General features: G+C 40.4%; 1 protein-coding gene and 1 long non-coding RNA gene across 4 annotated transcripts in view; one reads left to right on the top strand and one right to left on the bottom strand.

Annotated features, from left to right (window-relative positions):
* pknox2 (pbx/knotted 1 homeobox 2) overlaps positions 1-21520 on the bottom strand; it is a 101629-nt gene that overhangs the window by 11734 nt on the left and 68375 nt on the right. For all 3 annotated transcript variants that reach the window (XM_040150009.1, XM_040150008.1, XM_040150010.1), the window contains 4 exons: positions 11762-11933; positions 8779-8964; positions 8467-8602; positions 4617-4714 (listed from right to left, as the gene is read on the bottom strand). In XM_040150009.1, coding sequence (XP_040005943.1) covers positions 4617-4714; positions 8467-8602; positions 8779-8964; positions 11762-11933 — 592 coding nt within the window. The remainder of the gene's footprint in view (positions 1-4616; positions 4715-8466; positions 8603-8778; positions 8965-11761; positions 11934-21520) is intronic.
* On the top strand, positions 5681-13408 carry LOC120802322. The gene is made up of 2 exons (XR_005709219.1): positions 5681-5821; positions 11080-13408. It is a non-coding gene; the product is annotated as an uncharacterized LOC120802322 (long non-coding RNA).

The following is a 21520-nucleotide window of genomic DNA, read 5'->3' as shown; positions in this document are numbered from 1 at the left end:
CTGACGAGGGCTCCTTTTATTCTCTCCTGCAGTAAGGAGCTCAGCTCCAACCTTTTTTCCTGCAACAGTTGGCCCTTAGCAGGATCTGGGTTGCCATGCAAGCCCTCTTCAATTTCCCTAATGTTGGCTTCAAGTTCTTGCACTGCTAACTTGATTTTAGCAGTGGAATGGCAGGTGTACTGTTGGCAAAAAACACGAATGTGTTTTGCCAATCTCTCACCACAATTTCAGTGAACTGAAGTCAGTTTTTTTAATTTTCCACTACTGCCAAAATTGCTCAAAGCAGTGACAGAAAGTCCTGTCTAGAAGGAGTTTGTTGTTAAAACCCCAGTAAGATTTAACCCTTTCACCCGGTGAAATATACAGATCTATGCTGACTAAGTGATGGTCAGTGAACCCAACTGGACTAATTGTGCTCTCAACCAGTCTGGAGCTGAGACTTTGGGAGATATAGATTCTGTCCAGTCGGGCTGCACTGACCGTGCCGTCTCTGACCCTCACCCATGTGTATTGTCTGGACTGTGGATGTTTGACCCTCCACGCGTCCAGCAGATCTATTTGTGTTATAATGCTGTTTAGGTTCTGGGATGACTGCGGGTGGGGTTCCTCGCTTGTCCTGTCCACAGTAAAGTCGACAGTACAGTTGAAGTCCCCACCAATGATGAGTTGGTCGTGATGGTGTTTCGTTAGCTCGTTTTGTAGCTTGTTAAACAAGACTACTCTTTCAGCCCCCTGGTTCGGAGCATATATGTTGACAAAGCAGAACACAGATTTCTCTATTTCTGCTCTGACCATCAGCAATCGTCCCTTCACTACTTCAGTAGTAGACAGGACCGTTGTATTTGTGGTTGGTTTTAACAAAACGGCTACTCCTGCACTGAAGTTGGTGCCATGGCTAAGGGCATATGTACCCTCCCACCATAAACCCCAATCTACTTCGTCTGTCTGAGTTGTGTCTCTCTCTTGTAAAAAAAGCACATCAATCTTTTTTTGAGCAGAGACCTCAGATATTAGAGCTCTTTTGTGCTTGTCTCTCCCACCATTGATGTTTAGCGACCCTATTCTGAGGCTCCGCATAGAGAGGACAGAGAAAAATATAAGACGTAAGACAAGCAGGGAACAGTAAAGAGGAAGAAACACCTTGTGGTACATGATCATGTCAGCGACCTTCTAGTCTTTCTAACAGTTTTATTTTTTGCTTCTTTCCTCAAATTTGTGACATGTTTTATTAGACGGAAGCGTTTCTTTTCGTCCAAAATGTCAAACCCAACCAGTTTTTTTAATATGCCAACAGCTCTAATGAACTTGTCAGTGTCTCTGAAATAATCAGTCACTTTAACAGATTTTCCAAATGTTTCATCCAGGAACTGATTTATTTCCTCTAGAGAGTAGAGGTTTGTGTTCCTGTTAGGAGTCTCACCAATGGATACAGCGTCTGACTCAGAGTCGTACTCCATGTCTCCTCCTACATCTGATACCTGGCTACTGAATACACTTTGTCCTTCGGTATTATCTTTAACTATTAAACTGGTGGAAGCAGCTTCTTCAGCTTTTTCTTCTGACTGTTGCTTTGCCTCGGCCCTTGCAGACCGAGAGCTGCTCAAGTTCTTTGCAGTCTCAGAATCCTGCAGCTGGCTGTTACAGTTTGGCCGTGGTCCACCCCCTCAGTCCCGGCTGCGGGCCCACCCGCCTCCCGGGCACGAGCGGGGTTGCCCGCCGGCGTCACCTCGGCCCCGGCGGACCCGCCCGCCGGCGCTTCCACCAGTTGTTGTCTATGTGGACACGCAAATCGTTTGTGACCAACGACTCCACATTCGAAACATTTGAGCTGGCCTGAGCTGGCGTAGACTAGGTAGTGGCCGTCGCCGTGCTTCACCCTGAAAGACACCTCCAGTGTCTGGGTCGGCGAGTCCAGGAACATGAACACCTGCCGCCTCAGAGACTGGACGTGCCTCAGTTTGGGGTCCTTGCATCCCAGACTCACTGTTTTAAATCCGCTGGCGAATTTACCGAACCTGCGGAGTTCGGTCTCCAGCGATTCATTGGGGATGAACGGCGGAACACCGGATACGGTGATGCGCGTGGAGGGCACCGACAGCGGGGAGACCTGTACGAAATTCTCCCTGATAAACACACCGCTCTCGATCAGACGATGCACCTGAGGCTCGTCCTTCAGGAACACAACCATCGCTCGGTTCATTCTGGAGGCAAAACACAGCTGATCGTGTCCCCCCTGTTCACCGGCGGCCAGCAGAACTTCCTCTACGGTCACGGTGCTATCCGGCGGGACTATCCGCACTCCCTGCCGGATAGACGGAGGTGGCGTCTCGGAGGACGCCATCACTCCCGAAGACCCCCTGACAAGTCCACCGGTCGATCGGCAAACAAATCAATGAACCAATTTAGAAAAATGAAGCTTACCTGATCATGTACAGATGAAAAGGTGCAGAGATAATCCAGAAACACACACAATACAATTCACAACTCCCGCCACTCGCACGTCCACCCTCACTCACGCTCGCAACCGGAAACCGGAAACAGATAGATAGATAGATAGATAGATAGGACACAAAGCATGCCAGCAAAATGCCCCCCACAGCGTAACAGAACCACAGGATCCCCTCACTGTAGGCGTCAAGTATTCAGGCCTGTACTGTTCTCTTGGTGTACACCAAACATGCACTTGTCCAGTTGTTCAGAATATGGTGAAGGAAGACATCTGACCGTATCTCTATTTTCCACATCTCTGTAGACCAGTGTCTATGGTTTTTGCACCACTGAACTCTCAAATGTGCAGTCATCTTTGTAATGAGGGTTTACGCCCTGCAACCCTACTATAATATCCTTCTCTGTGGAACTGTCGACAGACTGTTGTTGTCTGATCACGTCCTGCTTTGACTTTCTCAGTCACCTGAGGAAGAGTTGCTCTTCTGTCTTTCCTTACCTATTGCACTAATGCACGAGCATCACGGTCATCAAATGTGCGCTGTTGACCACAGTTCCTATTGAAACACCAGCCAGCTGAACAGTCTTTGTGACTGAAGCTCCTGCCATCTGTGCCCCAATGATGAAAACTTTTTCAAAGTCACTTAGATCTTTGCCTCTTGCCATCTTGATACAAAATCAGAACCAACTGGGCCTACTCAGCATTATACATGCCACAGAGCATGATTGGATGTTATTTGCTTAATTGTACCATGCAGTGCACCTGTGTGGAAGCATCTGCATTCATTATGTTTCTCCTCTCATTAACTCCACCAAGGAGGTTATGGTTTCAGCCGTGTCTCTTTGTTTCTTTATTTTTCAGCAGGATTACCATCCCTTCACCGTACTTGGTGGAGGGTTGGGGCATAGTCTGATTAACTATGAATTTGAATTTTTTTTTTCTCTGAAGTCTGGTGTATGTTGTTTGACATTGGCCTTGGTGAAGGTCTGCGCTCTCTGAGTGCCCTTCTAGGTAATTCAGGTTTTTCTTTCACTTTGTCACTTGTTTGTAGAACTAAATAGATAGATCGATAGATACAATTGACAGTCCTTTAAGTTTAAGGCAATGAACCATAATCAACTCTTTAACCAGCAGCTGCATGTTGGATGTTCTGTAAAACACACAATACAAACAGGACACAGAGTAATTCCTCAAGGGTGTGTGCGTTTAGCTCAACAACACAATGATAACTTGGTTGGTTCACAGTGATACAGTTCAGTGACAAATAAACTACAGAGTTTAAGTTTTCCAAAGTACAAATGACTGAGCATTTCAAATATCTGGGGTTGAGGCAAATTTCCATTTTTCATATATTGGGGGGAACGAGACCTCCATGGCATTAATGCACCTGCTACAGACATTCTGTAAATGTGATTTTTGGAGTTGACTAACACTGTTACAGTTTCTTCATTTGAATTAGGTAGCTCTCAGCTAAATATTTAATTGATTATTAGGAACTAGTATGAGGCTCTTTCACCTCCACAACAACCTAACACTCAAAGAGAAAAAATACACTGTGAAAATTGAACTAGAATGAAAGGAAATAATAAAACCTCAAATGTGTCCTTGTGTCATAAAAAATCCAATTCCAGGCATTCATGTGGGGTTGACGGTTCTATTTCACGGAAAGGAGATAAAACATTTGTGGTCATAATATTTCCTTCCGAAGATAATTCCACAATACTTTACTCTCTTTCTTTTCACATCTCCATGTGTGGCACTTTATAAAGACCAAGTTTGTCAAAATGTTGTTAAAAAATAAGATACAAAATGTTGGATTGAGAATGTTCTGTAGCAACTTTGAGATTTATTTCTTGCATCTGTGTAAATCACATCATCAAAAATATTTGATCTATAAACGAAGTTAGCGTTAAGCAACTAAGTAAATGACTGTCTGCCATCGTACCTGACAGGATAATGTAAGGGCCCTACACATCATGGGAATAAACAATTTCCATTTTGTGTCCCAGCAGGGGGTTGTGTTCAGACAGAGACAATGAATAGGCGCCCAGGGGGATTGTGTGAGATGTAAAGAGGCCCGTTCAATAACAACAAATTGAGACAGTGGGTGGTGAGAGAACGGGAAGGAATGAATGTGTTGGCCAAAGCACCGCCAGCCCAACAACACTACCTGTGAGTTCTGGATCTGGATGGTTCCTGGCGGCAGCGCCTGCGTTAACACTTGCCCTTGTGATGTCACCATGGCAACCGGCTGGTACAAGGTCCCACCTGAGGAGATAATTTGCTGTCATGAGAATCAAGTGGCTTCAGCAGCTACTGGCAGCCACAACCAACACTACCACCAGAGCCTTATTAACTTCTTGTCAGCCAAACAAACAAATACAAGGCAAACAAGTGACAAAATTATTAAATTCAAGGTGCATTAGTATCCTTTAACCCAGAGAAAAAAAGGAGAAGCGAGAGTGTTTTTGCTGCTGGCTTAATTAGCCTTGATCAAGACACTCTTATCACAGTCTGTTTGAGCTCTTCAATGTGTAGTGATCAAAGACAGAGACATTGATTTATTTTGGGTTAAAAGGGATTTCTAGAGGGCAGGATTAACATTTCACTGTAGAGGCTTGACATTATAAGAACCTATCAGCCAAGCACTCTGTGAAGTATACATACCATGGCTCTCTAATACACATGTACACAAAAAAGACACTATAGCTGTAATGAAGATTAATATTTAATATAATAGCTGAGGGAATTATAATAAAATGAAAATACAATGAAAGGAAAAAATTAAGTTTTTGGTAATAGTTGAGGTTCAGCATTTGAAATAGCTGGAGATGAGCAACTAATGTCAGTCCAAAACCTGAATAAAGAGAACTGTAGTAGTCTAAATGAGAAGAGATAAAAGAATGGACTACTTTCTCAAAATCTGAGAGAGTTGAAAACATCACATCAAATTTAATTTAGGCTAAGGTCCTAAGATGGAGAAACCGTGATTGATTCACCCTGGTCCAAAGACAAAACTCAAATATCACTCCAAAGCTGTGGGCACTGTCTGTCATGATCTGCTCCCTGTTTTCCCTTTGGCCCTCCGTCTCCAACCTCTATCCCTTCCTTCGTTCCCTTCAAACCGGCCATTCTCCATCCGTCCACAAGATGTCCCCGGACTTTTTGTTTTTTCCTGTTCCACTTACTCACCTGTTTTCATTTTTAATCACCTAACTTCCCCTCCCACTCACACACCAAAACCCAGTTCACTCATCACCGAGCCACAGTTCCTACCACTGTCATCTGTTATCAGCTTTTGTTTCCTGTTGCCAGTGCTGCTCATTTGCCCACCTGCTCAGCTACCCTCCGGCCTGTTCATCCATGCTTCTACCTGTAAGCCCCTTTTCATTCCTTTAAAGCATCTTCACTGCATCAGACTGCCTTTGTGTGTCTGTGTTGGGGTCCACCCTGTCCTATCCTACCCCCACTGTGACACTGTCCTTAATTTTGAATGATAGATGATGTAGCTGTGACTGGACAAGAAGGGTAATAGAAGGTGGGCCAAATAGAGTGATCTCTCATATGGATTAGTTAAATTGTAAAATGTTTTGTGACATCCAGCTCTTAATTTCTGCTGTAAGTGACAAGATCTTGGTTACATTAGTATCTACAGGGACCTACAGCTGAGCTGTGTGTCACAGCTGTAGACGTGGAATTTTAATGTTAAACCTCTTTAAATTTGACTCATTGGCAGCATGTACAATTAGGTGCATAAGTATTTGGTCAGTCACACAGTTTTTGTATTTTTGCCTCTGTACACCAACAAAATGGATTTGAAATGAAGCCGTTGAGACTTGATTGAAGTGTAGACATTAAGCTTTAATTCAAGGGGTTTGACAAAAATATAACAGTTTAGGAATTACAGCCAGATTTTATACATAGTCTCTCATTTTCAGAGGTTCAAAAGTAATGGGACAAACATAATTATAAATATAAGGATTATTTTTAATACTTGGATGAAAATCCTTTGCAGTCAATGACTCTCTGAAGTCTGGAACCCATGGACATCACCAAATGCTGAGTTTCCTTGTTTGAGATGCTTTGCCAGGCCTTTACTGCAGCTGCCTTCAGTGGCTGCTTGTTTGTAGGTCTTTCTGCCCTCAGTTTTGTCTTCAGTAAGTGAAAAACATGCTCAGTTGGGTTGAGGTCATGTGACTGACTTGGCCATTGAAGAATATTCCATTTCTTTGCCTTGAGAAGGTCTTGTGTTGCTTTTGCAGTATGTTTTGGGTCATTATCCATCTGTACTGTGAAGCATCGTTTTATCATTGTTGCAGCATTTGGCTGAATCTGAGCAGACAGTATAGCCCTTTACACTTCAGAATTCATCCTGCTACTTCTATCAACAGGCGCATCATCAATAAACACCAGTGACCCAGTTCCACTGGCAGCCATACATGCCATGTGGTGGCTTTGTTTCATGAGCCGTTCTTTCCTTCTCCATACTCTTCTCTTCCCTTCATTCTGGTATAAGTCAATCTTGGTTTAATCTGTCCAGAGAATCTTCTTCCATAACTGGGCAGGTTTTTTTTAGATGTTTTCTGGCAAAGGCTAATCTGGCTTTTCTGTTCGTGAGGGTTACCAGTGGTTTGAACCTTGTGGTAAACCCTCTGTATTTACATCGATGAAGGCGTCTCTTGATTGTAGACGCTGACAATGATACACCTTCCTTCTCAAGAGTGTTTTTGATCTGGCTAGATGTTGCGAGGGGTTTTTCCTCCCCAAGGAAAGAATTCTGCGATTATCCACTTTAGTTGTCTTCTGTGGTCTTCCAGGCCTTTTGGTTTTTCTGAGCTCGTCAGTGCATTTTCTTCTTTGCAAATTTGAACCAAATTGTTTATTTGGCCACTCCTAAAGTTTCTGCCATCTGTCTAAACTGCCTCATTTGTCATGAAATAAAGAGAACAGGCCACACCTGGACATGAAATTGATTGACAGTCAACTATTCAATTACTTTTGAGCCTCTGAAATGAGGTAAAAATGGCAGTAAATCCTAAACAGTTAGTGATATTTTTGTGAAACCCCTTGAATTAAAGCTGAAATTCTACGCGTCAGTCACATCTTGATGTGTTAATTTCAAATCCATCGTGGTGGTGTATAGAGGCAAAATTACAAAAACTGTCAAAATATAGACCCAGCTGTATATAGAAAACAAAAGTGGTCCCAAAATGAATCTTTTGGGGACACCACTGGCCAAGGGGGAGGTATAGAAGAGGCCTCTCTATTGAACTTCTAGTGGTAAGTTAGGGACAAAACTATTTCAGATCCAGAAGGATAACATCATGTTGAACTGTATATCAGTGAATGGAAACTTCAGTAGAGTAGACTGTATGCACATTACTAACTGGTACTTACATTTATTCTCTAGTAACAAAAGTAACTGCATATCGCTGCATAATGTCTGTCTATATTCACTTTGAAACTTGTATCAAATGAAATTTCTCTATATTCTTATTTAGTTTTTTTTGTTTTCCCCTGTTGGAGACAAACTCTCTATTCCCTGTAGGTTTTGAATATCGGTGTCAGAATATTTCTACCATATATTCAAACAAGCAAAATTCTCTTTATATCTAAATGTGGGTTTTTTTTTTTTTTTTTCCAAGCACTACAATGTAGTGTTGCAAATGCAAACGTTTCAGAAATATTAGACATAATATATTCCCACATAATGATAATACTGGAGAGGTGCAAATTAGGTGCATTGTGAAAGCAAGTGTGCTTGTCTGGCCAGAACAGCCTTAACCAATCCAAGTATCATGGATGTCAAAGTTACTGCAGAGCAGAGTTTACTATGAAGCGTAAGTAAGGGAAAATTCAGTTAATAGTTTAAATAAGCACTATCCAAACCTTTTTTAAATGTGACATTGCAATCAAAAACTAATACAAGACAATTTGAATCTTGTATGTGTCAGGGTCATAGTGTTATAACGTTTTTGGTTTTTTTTTTTTTTTTTGCGTGCGTAAAATCTAATGCTTACCCGAAACCACTTGAGAGTTGATGGTAGTCATGCCGACATTGCCCTGTTGCAGACCGCCGGCAGGCACCACAATCCCTGAAGGGTTAACAGAGCTGGAGACAGAGGTCATGGATGGAGAGGAGGTCTGAATTAGTTCCTGGGGGATCACAGAGAGACACTAGTGAGCAAATGTAAGAAGGTAGCGCTACTATTGTTATTAAAAACTCCCAACAGCAAAATCTACCTGGTGATAAATGACAAGACTGGGACCTTGGGAAGTGAAGGAGGGGATACCATCAAGTAACTGTATAATCCAAATAGTCTGTGACTGACCTGCTGCATGCTGAGACTGGTGTGTGATGGAGAATAGGGTCCTCCCAGGTCATTACGGAGGAGGTTGTCGCTGTGCATCTTGGTCTTCAGGCAAGTGATGTAACGGTTGCAGAAATCCTTACAGAGCTCATTGACTTTCTCTAATTCCAGTAGGTGGATCCTCAACACCTGAATGGCCTTTACCATCTGAGGGAAACGGACCATAAAACTGTTAACATTCACAACATTCTACAAAACTGAATCCCTTTTATTCATTTTTCTAAAATATAGTTTTAATATAATGAATTGTTACTAAGATGTTAATATTGTATATTTTAATTCAGTATTTTTCCTTTTTAACATTTATTGCATTTTTTTTTTTTTGTTTTCAAAAAAAAAAAAAAGGATTATGGAATAAACAATTGAATGTATTTGAATGGATTTTCATTATTGTTAAAATCTACCATAATCAAAGAGTGAAAATTCGGGGATAGCCTTAATACTGTTCGGCAAATTTGAAGGGGTTTTGCAGAAAACCCATTGGGGAGGGAAACAAACAACTTAATACAGACAACCACATGGGTGCTAAATTACTGGATAGTTGGGTGATCATTTACGCATCTGTTTTGAATATACAGATGCATAGATGATCATCCACATCAGCTCTGGACATATTCAAACACAGTGGCCACATTAAGAGTGAGCTGAGGTGTTTACAGTCAGCTTTAAAGGGTGAGATGTGAGGAGAGGAAGTGACATGCAGCGATTTCTTTTATTGATGAGCAGGGAGTGACATCAACTTTAATCTTTATTCCAGTGATGCATATATATTGCAAGTATACAAAGGGGGCTTTAATCCTTTCATCCTTCTCTCCCAGAGCCAGAAATCAACACACAAAGCCTTTTTAATATGCAATGCTGTGAGGTCAAACTTGAAGCTTCTCCACTGTCTCTGTAGGACTCGCTTATTTGGCTTTAGTGTTTAAACAAATAGAATCTTATTTTCATCAAAACATAACGAGTTTGATAAAATGTCATGTCTAGTCTGTTCAATGCGTTTTTTTTAAATTAGCTTAAACACATATTAAATGTACTTCAGGAAGGATCTTTCCTCTTTTCTTATAGCCAAAGACAAGCACGACATTTATGGTTTAAATCTAAAAAAAACCTTCGTCATATAAATTCTAGAATTGCGTCTGTGTTGCTGGGTTTTCCAACAATGTTACTGCTCACAGTAACAAAATAATCTAAGCTTAAAGTTACAATCACATTCTTTTTGGAGCTTCTCCGCTACATCTCAGAATTCTTCAGTGAATGGAGATCGTGAGATGCAGTTTTGTTTCACAATATCATTTTGTTCCCAACAGTCAGCGATGAACTTTCATGCAATTTTTTTTTTTTTTTTTTAAATTATAACTCAGAACTAAAAGCTTCTGTTACAGACCCACAATATCATAGCTATTTTCTATTTTCCCTACCACTGTTTTGAAGTGAAGTTATACATTAGGCATTATCTGCCACAGCAGGAAACTAGACTTTCCATTTAAATTCAGTGCAAGACATCAAAATTTTTCTTTACTTTGCAGGTTAAGTAACTCATTAAAGTGAAAGAGGAAAAAACGCATGATAACCATTAAGTAAGGTATGAAAATCATGGTACACCTCCTGATGTTGCAGCTTTAAGGTTATAGTCAAAGACCAAGCCTTTTGGTATCAAAACATGTATAAGACATTTATAATTCAAGACAGGAGTAGCAAAACAAAGATTTTCAGAAAGCATTCAGACCATGACAGTGCACTAAGAGTCTCCAGTGAATCATGACCTAAAGGGATTGTTATAGAAGCCTCTTTTGGGAGGTTTTACAGATACCTCTGAAGCTGTTGAGGAAAATCTTCCCCTTCCACAATGGAATTATTGCTCTGCTCAGACATTTTTAAAATTTGAATGAATGGCAGGGGTCAGAGAGGAACTTTTTATAATATTGGAGGTAGATGACACTGTCAGACAAATGTCTGATATTTACCAGACCATTTCATTGGAGTTGGGTTGCTTGGAAACAGCTTGGGAGCAGGTTTATTTATTTTCTATTATTAATAATAATAATAATAAAAAGCAAATGGAGGAAAAAATAACTTGAACATACTGAGTGTTGTTCGAAACTGTGAAATGGTTACAGTTCCTATATCGAGTCAAATTTTGGCAAAACCACCAAATACTCTAGCCCAGTTTAGGAGTTTTTGTTTGTAAGTCATACATTTTTAATAATCCATTCAGTTAATGTACAGTATCCGTATAATCTTGTATTTTCTTCTCTTCAACAGTTATCTGGCCATCAATAGCCTGGCTTTTCTCCACTCTGTGAGGCCCACTGTGCTGCACGCCTTCAAAGTCACCACTCAAGGTCAACAGAATGGACAGGAAAGTGCTTGGCCAAGGAGGAGATAAATCAGCTAATTAAACTGCACTCGCTTAATCAAGGGACCAGTAACTCTTGCACCCATCACAGCCAGTCAAGCCCAGTGTAACATTACTGCCCTGTGGAAGAGTTAGTGCCCTCTGGGAGGGATGCCCGCACCCAGTGCCTCATAAAACACACAGATGCAAGGTTAATTGACTGTTCAGCACTTGTCGGACTGCCATCCCAAGTACTGTAATAGCAAATGTGCACTTTTTTTTTTTTTCATGTCTTCCTTTGTCTCTCTCTGGCTTCAGCTCCTACCCCTCTTTTCTCAGTGAACAGGATCAGCATCCTCCTCCTCTTAATTTGTAATTACTGCTAGGTGTTGTACAAGGGCAAGCGTAGGGGTAGGATGGGGAAGATTACATGAAAAAGGAGGGAATGATTAGGAGTAGGAATGATGGGATGCACTGCAAACAGACAAGCAGGCATTTTACAGCTAAATAATTTTCTATTTAGGTTCCCTAAACAAACTAAGTGAAATCTAACTAAAACTAAGTGAGTGTTAAGGATTTTCCATCTGTTTGTCACAGAAGTTTGCTCACCAAGTTGTCCAGCTCTGGATCTTCACTGAAGAAGGGCTTGTGTTCTCGCTCCTGCTGGTGCACAAAGTTTTCTATGTCCACATCAAAGCTGGCTGATGTGATGCATTCAGATCCCTGTGTGGCCTGCTCACATTTCTCAAACAACAACGCCAGCAGGGGGAACAACGGATGTCTAATGGGGGAGGGAGAGAGAGAGAGAAACAGTGTGCAACAGTTTGTATTGTTGCTGATCTTAATTATGTTATTGATTGCGTATTAATAGTAAATGTTTTGTGCATCAAGCCAAGACAGGAGCATCAAATCATTTTACTGCATTTCTAATGTCCCTTCAGAAGACAATTAATACATTGAATGGCTTTCCACAGCCCTAAAGAAGAGTTGTAAAGTAAACAAAATTTCACAACTAGAACTAAGCACTTGCCCCTTGATTTTTTTTTTAAAGGGCTAACACCAAAAATCTGCTAATATTTTATATGAAGCTGAAATTGTTTCTGCTATGAAACTCGATCGAATTATCTTGACACAATGTGACATTATTATTTGGTCAGTTAACTTTGAGAATAAGAGAAATAGGCTCAGGAATGCGAGATACTAAAGTTTAACGATGGACTTTTCACTGACAGCAAAATACATTTACAAGCCAATTAACATTATCCTGTTTCCATCAGTGCATTAAGTAAAGAGAGAATAAATTACGGGTTTTACCATATTAAACACTTTAAAATCTTAAAATCACTTGAGAGCTTTAAATGGACAGATTATCATGAGCATGGGCCCTGGGTACAAATTAACACTAACACAACCCATACATAACATACCACCTCTCCCAGCACAGAGTACAGGACCAAGTAACCTACACAGCTTGTGTCATGTAGATTATTTTTTTTACTATGTGTACCAGTGTGCACTATTCATCCTTAAGAGCTAAAACAGAAACTTAACACAGCACAAAACAGCAGTGACAAGTGTTCTACCCAGACCATCTGCTTTCTTCTGGCCTTCTGTGAAGAGAAGAAATTGATCAGTCTATGAGGACAAGCTCAAGAGGAAACGTTCAAATTCAGTGACCGTGGGTGATATGTTCTCTCTGACTCTGAGTGGCAGACACAGTCTTAATGACCATGTTAGGGAATGTGAACTGTAATCCACAATCCAGTAACACTGAGGTGTGCTCTGTCTGTCAGGTCTGATCATCAAAGATCTGAAATGTATCAGCTCATCAGAGAGAGATCACTGTCAGTTACTACACTGTCTGTCTTTAGGCTTCTTTTTTCTCTTTTTTAAGTTTAGTCTTTCCCACTAGAAATGTGTTTTTCCCTTTTGAAGTTGCAGCTGACACTTGACATTTATACTTTATTTCCACCCACAAAGCAATTTATTTGGCTATATGTTACAAAACAACTCTACAGTATATTAATATACTTGTACTTCAATTTTTGCTGTTTGGTCAGTCTGTTGGTCAGTTTACACACATGATGGTAAACATGGTACTGTACACATTATACCTGCCAGACATCAGCATGTAAGCACTGTAACTAAGCATGTTAACATGCTGACTGCTGAGCTGATGAAACTGAGTACAATAAATGCAGGGCTACGCATGAAAACTCAGGGATACACTATTAGAATGCAAAGTTTCTTTCCAGACTGGAGTTAAGTTATAGGTAGACAAATTAGTAAATGGGCAATAATTATCACTGGGATGGAAGGTGAAACATCACAGGCATATGAGCTCCAGACAGGATTAAAATCACTGACCAGTACAGGTCACCCTACCTTTCCTCATTTAAATCTTGTGCAAATGGGGACTTTACTCTTGTTATGAGCCTTTCATGTGCTCTCATACAAACAGTCCTTTTACACATTTCTATGCACTTAAAAAAAAAAAACAGTGGTAATCTGTCTATGGGTCTCTTACCATACATCTGCAAAGACATTAATGGATTATAAACAGAAGAATACAAGATACAGTATGAGCTGCACTCCAAAGCACTTCTCCTTCTCTCACTGTACTTTTAATAGTGTGGCAGCTCCATGACATTCCCTAAAGGACGTGCTGAACATACGCACAAGGTTCAGCAAGAGATCAAAAAATGATCTTTAAGTGGATAGGATATGGTCCAGTGGCAGCACTAGGCTTCACAGTGTCACCTACATTGTTAACATCTGCCTTTTATAGGGAATGTCACTCATATAAGATCCCCCAGATACACTGAGCAACGGTCCATATGACACTGCTGTATGTAATACATGCCAAAATTATCGATTATTTCCACTTGGCAGAAAGCTGCTGCCCTAATGGCCAGGGTGACAGAATACTACGAGGCAATAAAATCTGAGAAGTTGTTGGACAGAAGACCAACTAAGAATAAAAGGTTTCAGTGGATATGAATATTTGTGCCCCAAAGAGCTGAATTTCACAGTGGTGATTCCTGTTCTCCCCATTCCCTATTCCATCAAGACTATTTTTCTACACTCTGCCCATTTCATCCTCTCATACATTTTCCTTTTTGTTACAGTACCTTTGACTTAGAGGAGACCCAGGGGAACTTCTCAAAATAAGTCCCTGTCAAATGAATTATGATAAGGACTCTTGGCAATAAGTTATATAAACCCTGTAAGCCGGTTACTAGTAGCATTTTTCATTATTTTCAGATCCAGCAGTTTTAGCCGTACAGCATATACGGCAAGGTCTTTTTACGGGAAAGGTATTTTTTACGTTAAAGCCCCTACATGTGGAATTATAATGCAATTTAGATATCTACTCTAAGTTTTTGTTTCTTGCAGTAATAATTGTATGTTTCCTACAGCCTATAGGGGAAGGCCTAGGCAGCTTTTCAGGCTACCTTCACACTTCTAGTTTGGTTCATCGAAATAAAATTCTGGTGACTGACAGTGAGTCAAGCACTGTTTAACTGTCTATTGTGTGCATTTATGTTCTTTGGTGTCATAAAGAGCTCATGAAGAAATAACTGGCCATGAGCTTTATTAGTTGAGACTGCAGCTCCACTTTAAGTACTCAAAGTAGAAATACACCTAACTTTTTGATGTATCACTCATGTAGGCGCACACATGCGCTACTAAATGAGCTGTTCTGATCCTCACTCTAAAAATGTATGCTGTTTATACAGATCGCTTATAGGATCGCTTCCTTTGTGGCTGCTGATCAGCAGATAGATCAGCAGATAGATAATAAATTAGTTTAACTTTTCAATTCATGTTAACACGTCATATCAACTACCATAAAATTCTGTGCTTGGTGTGTTTTGCTTTCACACCACAAACAGTCCACACCAAAGTTTGCTAGGAAACCCACATTTTCAGGTGGTCTCAGTCCAGTTCTTTGAGTTTGCGCTACAGGGAATAACAGTGTTACAACAGCCTAAATAACCACACCAGGCAGATGTGGGTAGGTAACTATTCTTTACATTATTTAACATTTGTTTCTTTGACTGTGGTAACAGCAGGTGATCGTTACGAAGGCATGCTTATGTCCGGAAGATTGTCAGTTTGATCCCCAGACTGGCAGGACTCAATCTGTGTTGGAAGGACGAAAATCAGTGCTTGTCCTTCCTCTCCTGACTGCCGACGTGCCATTGAGCAAGGCACTTGGCTCCCCAACTGTTTCAGTGCAGCTGCTCGGTGGCCTGCAGATGCAGTTAGTCTGGTTGAACATTCAATCTCAGCCAATCAACACTGGATAAATAAAGGTTAAAATGAATTATATATTATACATGTTACTAACCCAAGTTACATGCAGTTTTTTTTGCTCTCTGAGAGTCTAATTGATTCTTGTACTTACTGGTAGTTGTTTGGTTAATGATGATCATCAACTGGAGGTCATATTTTTTTCTTGCATTTTCATTTCACACAGTGTCACCGTTGTGGACATGTAATTGTGCATGTGTGTGTGTGTGTGTGTGTGTGTGTGTGTGTGTGTGTGTGTGTGTGTGTGTGTGTGTGTGTGTGTGGTGAGTGTATATTGCACTGGCATGGAGGCAGGCTGGGCCCCTGCTCAGGCTCTAACCCATGGCTCTCATTTGCAGCCTTTAATAGTCATCTATATTATACTCTAATCTGCCTGATCCCAATTTAATGCCGCTTCCTCAGCCAGACGTGGCAGGAATACTAAACAGGAGGGTCACGTGCAGAATGGAGAGCTTCTGCCTTGTCTGTTTAATGTCTGCGTTTGGGGGAGTGGAAGAGAATCTGGGTGGGGGTGAAGAATAGGGGGACTATAACTGAGAGCAAACAGGGTCACTCTTAGCACTGCCGATGTTGTCTTAACAAGTTATTTACTTTCACATTCATTCTCAGTATTATTTTTACAGAGTGACAGTGATTAATTCTGCCAATGAGGTGCAATCATCTAATCGTCTATTTTTTTCTCAGTGTTAACATTTATAAACAAAGAAGAATATAAAATAAATATCGGCCAACTAAAGTCAGCAAAGTGACACAAGTTGATTTGCCTCATAAACTTCACACAGACAGAAACGCATACACTAACTAACCCATCTATTCATAGACAACTGCTGTCAAGGAAATGTGGCACTACAGAGCCTGAGGTGGGTAGAGTTACAGACTGCCCAACACCTTTATGGCTGGTAAATACATAGTGTTCATGCGTGCATTACACACAAACACAAACACTGATAGCCAACTATAAACAAAACAAATATAGCAATTAAAGGTGATAATCCATACGCTAGAAAAATGTCTTATGTGTCAAAGAAAAGAAAAAGTTTGCTTTAGGAAAAAAAAAAAAAACGTTTTGAAGATTCAGTGTTCATCAAGCTTTGCCACACAAAAGCCTTAAAAGTTTAGACTTTGTCACATTCACATTATACTCAAGTCATGTTTATATGATTGCATAGCAGATCTTAAAATAAAATCTTACTAGCTATGTCAATGTATTGCTGACACCATGACAAAAAAAACAATGTCTCGGTTTCATATTATAACAAGAAAAGATCTTTTTCATGTTATGAAAATATATTTTTCATGCTTTTATGAAACATTTTTTTCATGATTATTACATACCAAATTATTTCCATTTAATAATAAATGTTTCTTGTTATAACATATCACTCTCTTATTTTACACTTTCCCATTTATTCACTAAATCATTGTATCTCGTTAAAGAAAACCTTTCTTGTTATAGCATGATAAGTTATACTATAATAACATTATTATAACAAAACTTCCATATAAATGTCCATAAAAAAGGTCCAGTCAATGCTTAAAGAGACGACCCTGTATTTTACATTGGCCAGAAGAACTGACAACAACTGACTTATACAGCAGTCAGCCACAACATTAAAACCAGTTCCCACCGGTTCCACTGCCATAATATGGCTCTAGGAATGCTCAGTAAAATATGTATGTCAGATTTCAGTGGTTGGATAATGGCACTGTTTTTCATGTCTTTACCACCCTGTAACTGAATATGAATCAGAATGAAGATGTTAAAATACTGCCCAGCAGGAGTACAGCTTGGAGAGACAATCTACTGTACAAGCTCTTTGTTTTTAACTCAGCATGCTCTGTGCTCGATATTTATTGTTATTTTACTGTAATTTCATGTGACATTTACCTGATCTGAGATCTGAAAGGGAATCAAGTGAAACTTGAATCTGTTTTTAATTATAATTGTAGATTGGAATACTAATGCACAATCATCTCCACAGAATCCAGATGGCTAAATTTGTTGTTACATTTCATGTAATGCATCTTTAATTTTTTAACTCTGGCCAACTTGAGCCAGCTACCAAGTGAGACTTCTAATTCAACAGCTGTGTTCTTTCTGGTGCTCCCCTTCTTAAATTGAAACAATAAAGCATGTCTTGTTTAATGCAATGAGTCTAATTAACGTTAAAAAAAATTAAATCACATTGAACTGAAACTGCATTTGTTTAACAGACTTCACCGTGCTGAAATGTTACTAAAATCTGTAAACAACTTGTTCAAGTACATGGTGAGAATTTTATCTAGGCAACAACAGCTTTGTAAAAGCTTGATTTGGATGCATTTGCATGTAGTATATTATATTTGCATTTAATTTTATTTCTTGCTGCTGCAATTAATTTTTACTTTATTTGCTCATCTACCGACATGTCAACAAAACACATCATTGTATATTCAACAGGTTAGATGGAGCCATTAAATCAAAAGTGCTACAACTAAACATATTAAAAGAAATTATTTCAATCTGCCTTTTTGCCCTTTAGGTTTGGTGTGTATTGTATTCATCCTCAATGGAGCTATTGCGACTAGGCTAGGAAGAAACATCCCTTTTCGTGTTCGCTCCTTTCTTGGAGCGAGAAATCTGACAATAAGTGCTCAGTTGTCATGTGTAAGAATATTATGGGTTTTTAAGAGTAGCTTAGGTGTTGGGGTTCTATGGGAATTGTGAGCTCTACCTTGTCACCAGTGCTCTGTGGCTAGAAGCCAGGTTTGGAGTAAATGATGTACAAGGCTAATGGTTTCAAGGCAATCAGGGTTTGCACAAGGAAAATGTCTATCCTTGACGACATACCATTGCGCACAGTTGGACCTCGCCAGCTTGGAGTGAGGTAAAAACACTAGCCTTTGGCGCTTTCTATGACCTTTACACAGGAAGTTGGGATTAAGGTAGATGAGGTGTGAAAAGGCATGCATTTTTATAAACGAGAACATAGCCGGATGTGTCTGCCTGTGTGTGTGTGGGTGAGTTCATGGTCACACAATGTGTGTTTTCCAGTCTCCCACCACCTCCTCCAACCATCCTTAGCACCCCCATGTTGGCTGCCAGAAGCGGCAGGCTCTATCTGCAGTGCGACGGAGTGGAGTGCTGGCTGGGGGATCATTACAAGGGCCATAAAAGAGCGATTTACAGGACAGCCAGTGAGTGGAGTCAGCATGGTCCCCCACCCTCCAGCATGCACCGTGCTGGGTGACCAACCAAAAGCCCAAAACAGAGAATCAGGGGCCAGCAGGGAACGTGATGACTTAAACATGAAGGTGAGGGACGTGGCAGCTCTAGTGGCATCTGCTTTATGGTCAGAGAGTCAGAGGCCAAGGGGGGAAATAACGTGCCACTTGATTTTTAGATGATTGATTAGAGGACAGTACACTTCAAAAAGATAAAACAGGACATGCCTTAGACGTTTAAAACTATTGTAACACCAAAAAACATGCTGTTGTCAAGTCATACTTGTTAAAATTCAGTAGCTGTGCTGGAGCTGAAATGAGCTTGAGGGGAGATTTTTTTTTTTTGGTCAAATATTGTTTCCAAGGTCAAAAAGGAAGTTCCAGTCTCAACATACAAGCCAACAGGGCAAGAAGCCCTCTATCAGTCCCAACAGAACATTGGTGTTCCACCCATTGTTTAAGTGACCTTTGCATATGGAAGAACTGGTCTATCTCACTGTCAATCAACATATTAATAGCCCTGGCCCTCTATGAGTAAAATGAGCTATCACGATTGGTTGCAACTCTGTGATGTAGGCTGTTATGGCAACCTAAGCAAAAGGTGCAAAGTTTGTTTTTTTCCCCCAATTCTTGTTAATGAGGGATGAGGCTGTCAGCAAATAGTTCACTAAATAGCTGCTTATGTTATTTATTGGTTAGGATATGAATGTGAAACGATTCTCAGTCTAGGTTTTCCGTCTTGAGCCCTTTGAAGTCTCAATGGTTACTGACTTGGTCTCACTTGAGGAAAGCCAGGATTAAAAGTTCTTTTAAACCTGCAATAACTCAATTTTGGCCATTCTTGGTATGGTATTTAATTTGATATGGTAAACTTGTTAGCAGACAGTTGTTTATTTACACATCCAGCAATTACAGAGCAACATTATCATTCATTTGGAGTGGTGTTTGTGTCCACCTGTTGAATGTAAGTCCAATAGTCACCCTCATTTAGCTCTGTTTTTTGTCTCTATCAACTCCTGGGGGAAATATCTGGCTCTTTAGCTGCTAAATGCTCTACTGTGTTAACCAGCTGGTCTCTAACTGTGTCTGTCTTTTGTTTGCTGCTGAGCAGGTAGTGGACAGTGGCTTTTTACAACTTTTTCTTGAAAAAATATGCCTGCTGTGGCCAAAAACTATGCTATGATAGTGAACCACAACAGTAAAGTTGTGGTCTGGACAGATAAACAATGAACTGAAACTCACCATGAAGCTCCATAATACAGAGGGGAGCTGCATATTCAGGTGATAATTCTCTGTAGGTTCATCACTGTCATTCATCATTGTTTTCTCATTTGGTACACTGTTATTATCACAATATTAATTACAGCCACTTCAAGTAAATGTTTATTACATTATTTATTGGTTATGGGGCTGTTGCTGTCAGTTTTATTAAGAGCGTTAAACATTTTTTCTTGGTGAACCTAAGTTCTACACACACACACACACACACACACACACACACACACACACACACATTTAATGATGAAATGAAAGCGGGACAAAAGCTCAGTGCTCAGAGTCAGGACGGAAAAATTCGAACGATCTACAATCGCATCACATGTGCAGTTCCATCTGCTGAGGATTGTGTTATATGATAAAAACTCCAGAATAGCATCTGAATGGACATTGTGGTGAGATTTTTTGTGAATTACTTTTTCTAACATCAAGAATGAACGTTCAATCCCAGCTAGAATTATCCCTTTAATTTGAGTTTTATCACTAAAATTGAAGTCATCAGGTTTTTTTCTCAACAATGAAAAATGTTAAACCTGCAGATGCAGAACTGTGCATGAAAACAGGCTCAAATCACATCAGCCCAGTCATCTAAGAAACAAGCCATGTTTGCCTGTTTTTGCAATAATCTGGCAGGCCACCAAGGGGGTACAGAAAGAGGTGGGGCAAGGTTGAAGGTAAGTGTTTATGTGAATGTGTGTGTGTGTGAGTGAGTGTGTGAGAGAGAGAGAGAGAGAGATGGAGTTCCCTCCCTCACTCTCTCCGCTCCCCACTGTTTGCCAGCTAATCAGGCCTGCTGTACCCTCATATATTAGAAACCAGTTTGTGGTGGAGTCCTGCTGCGTTTGCTCCCAACAAGGCCCCTGTTTCCTCAGGCTACATGTCTGAAGCACATTCTGTGTGCAGGGTTGGGTACACACACACACACACACACACACACACACACACACACACACACACACACACACACACACACACACACACACACGTGCGCACACACAAAGAACCGCTGGCACAATCTGAATAAACCCTGTCTCCTTTTTCTCTACTTTGCAGACTCCCTTATTCATTCTCATGTCTGGCCCTGAACTTCTCATGGGGCTTTGTTTCTCTGAGGCCTCCTGAACCAAAAGGCTCCATCCAGTCTTTGGTATGTGCAACATCTCTCTCAGTGCAGTGTACAGTTGTGTGTGTGGAATTCTGGCTGAATTCCAACGCAGGTGTATACTGATGAGACACGAGGAATGACTATGAACCATGTATGTACAGTATATGCAGTATCCAATTCAAGTGAATGGGATAGATATAGATATCTCTCATATATACATATATACATATCTATATCTATCTCTATCTCTATATACACCGGCCAGTTTATTGCTTACCATTTAAGGTTATTGATTGGATTTGAACCGCTGTTTTGACCACTAGTGTAGCTCCTGTATATACCAGCCACTGTAGCTGAATGGTATAAATAAAAAACACATACATGGGCATCCCCTGGTCAAATATCTGTTGCTGGGAATAGATAGCACCATACAAAAGTAAGACATTTGAGCTCACATAACTTTTACC

Source organism: Xiphias gladius, chromosome 17, assembly GCF_016859285.1.
Source record: "Xiphias gladius isolate SHS-SW01 ecotype Sanya breed wild chromosome 17, ASM1685928v1, whole genome shotgun sequence".
NCBI classification, from domain to species: Eukaryota; Metazoa; Chordata; class Actinopteri; order Istiophoriformes; family Xiphiidae; genus Xiphias; species Xiphias gladius.
The sequence above is the reverse complement of the archived record's forward strand: the minus strand, read 5'-3'. Positions and strand labels throughout refer to the sequence as shown.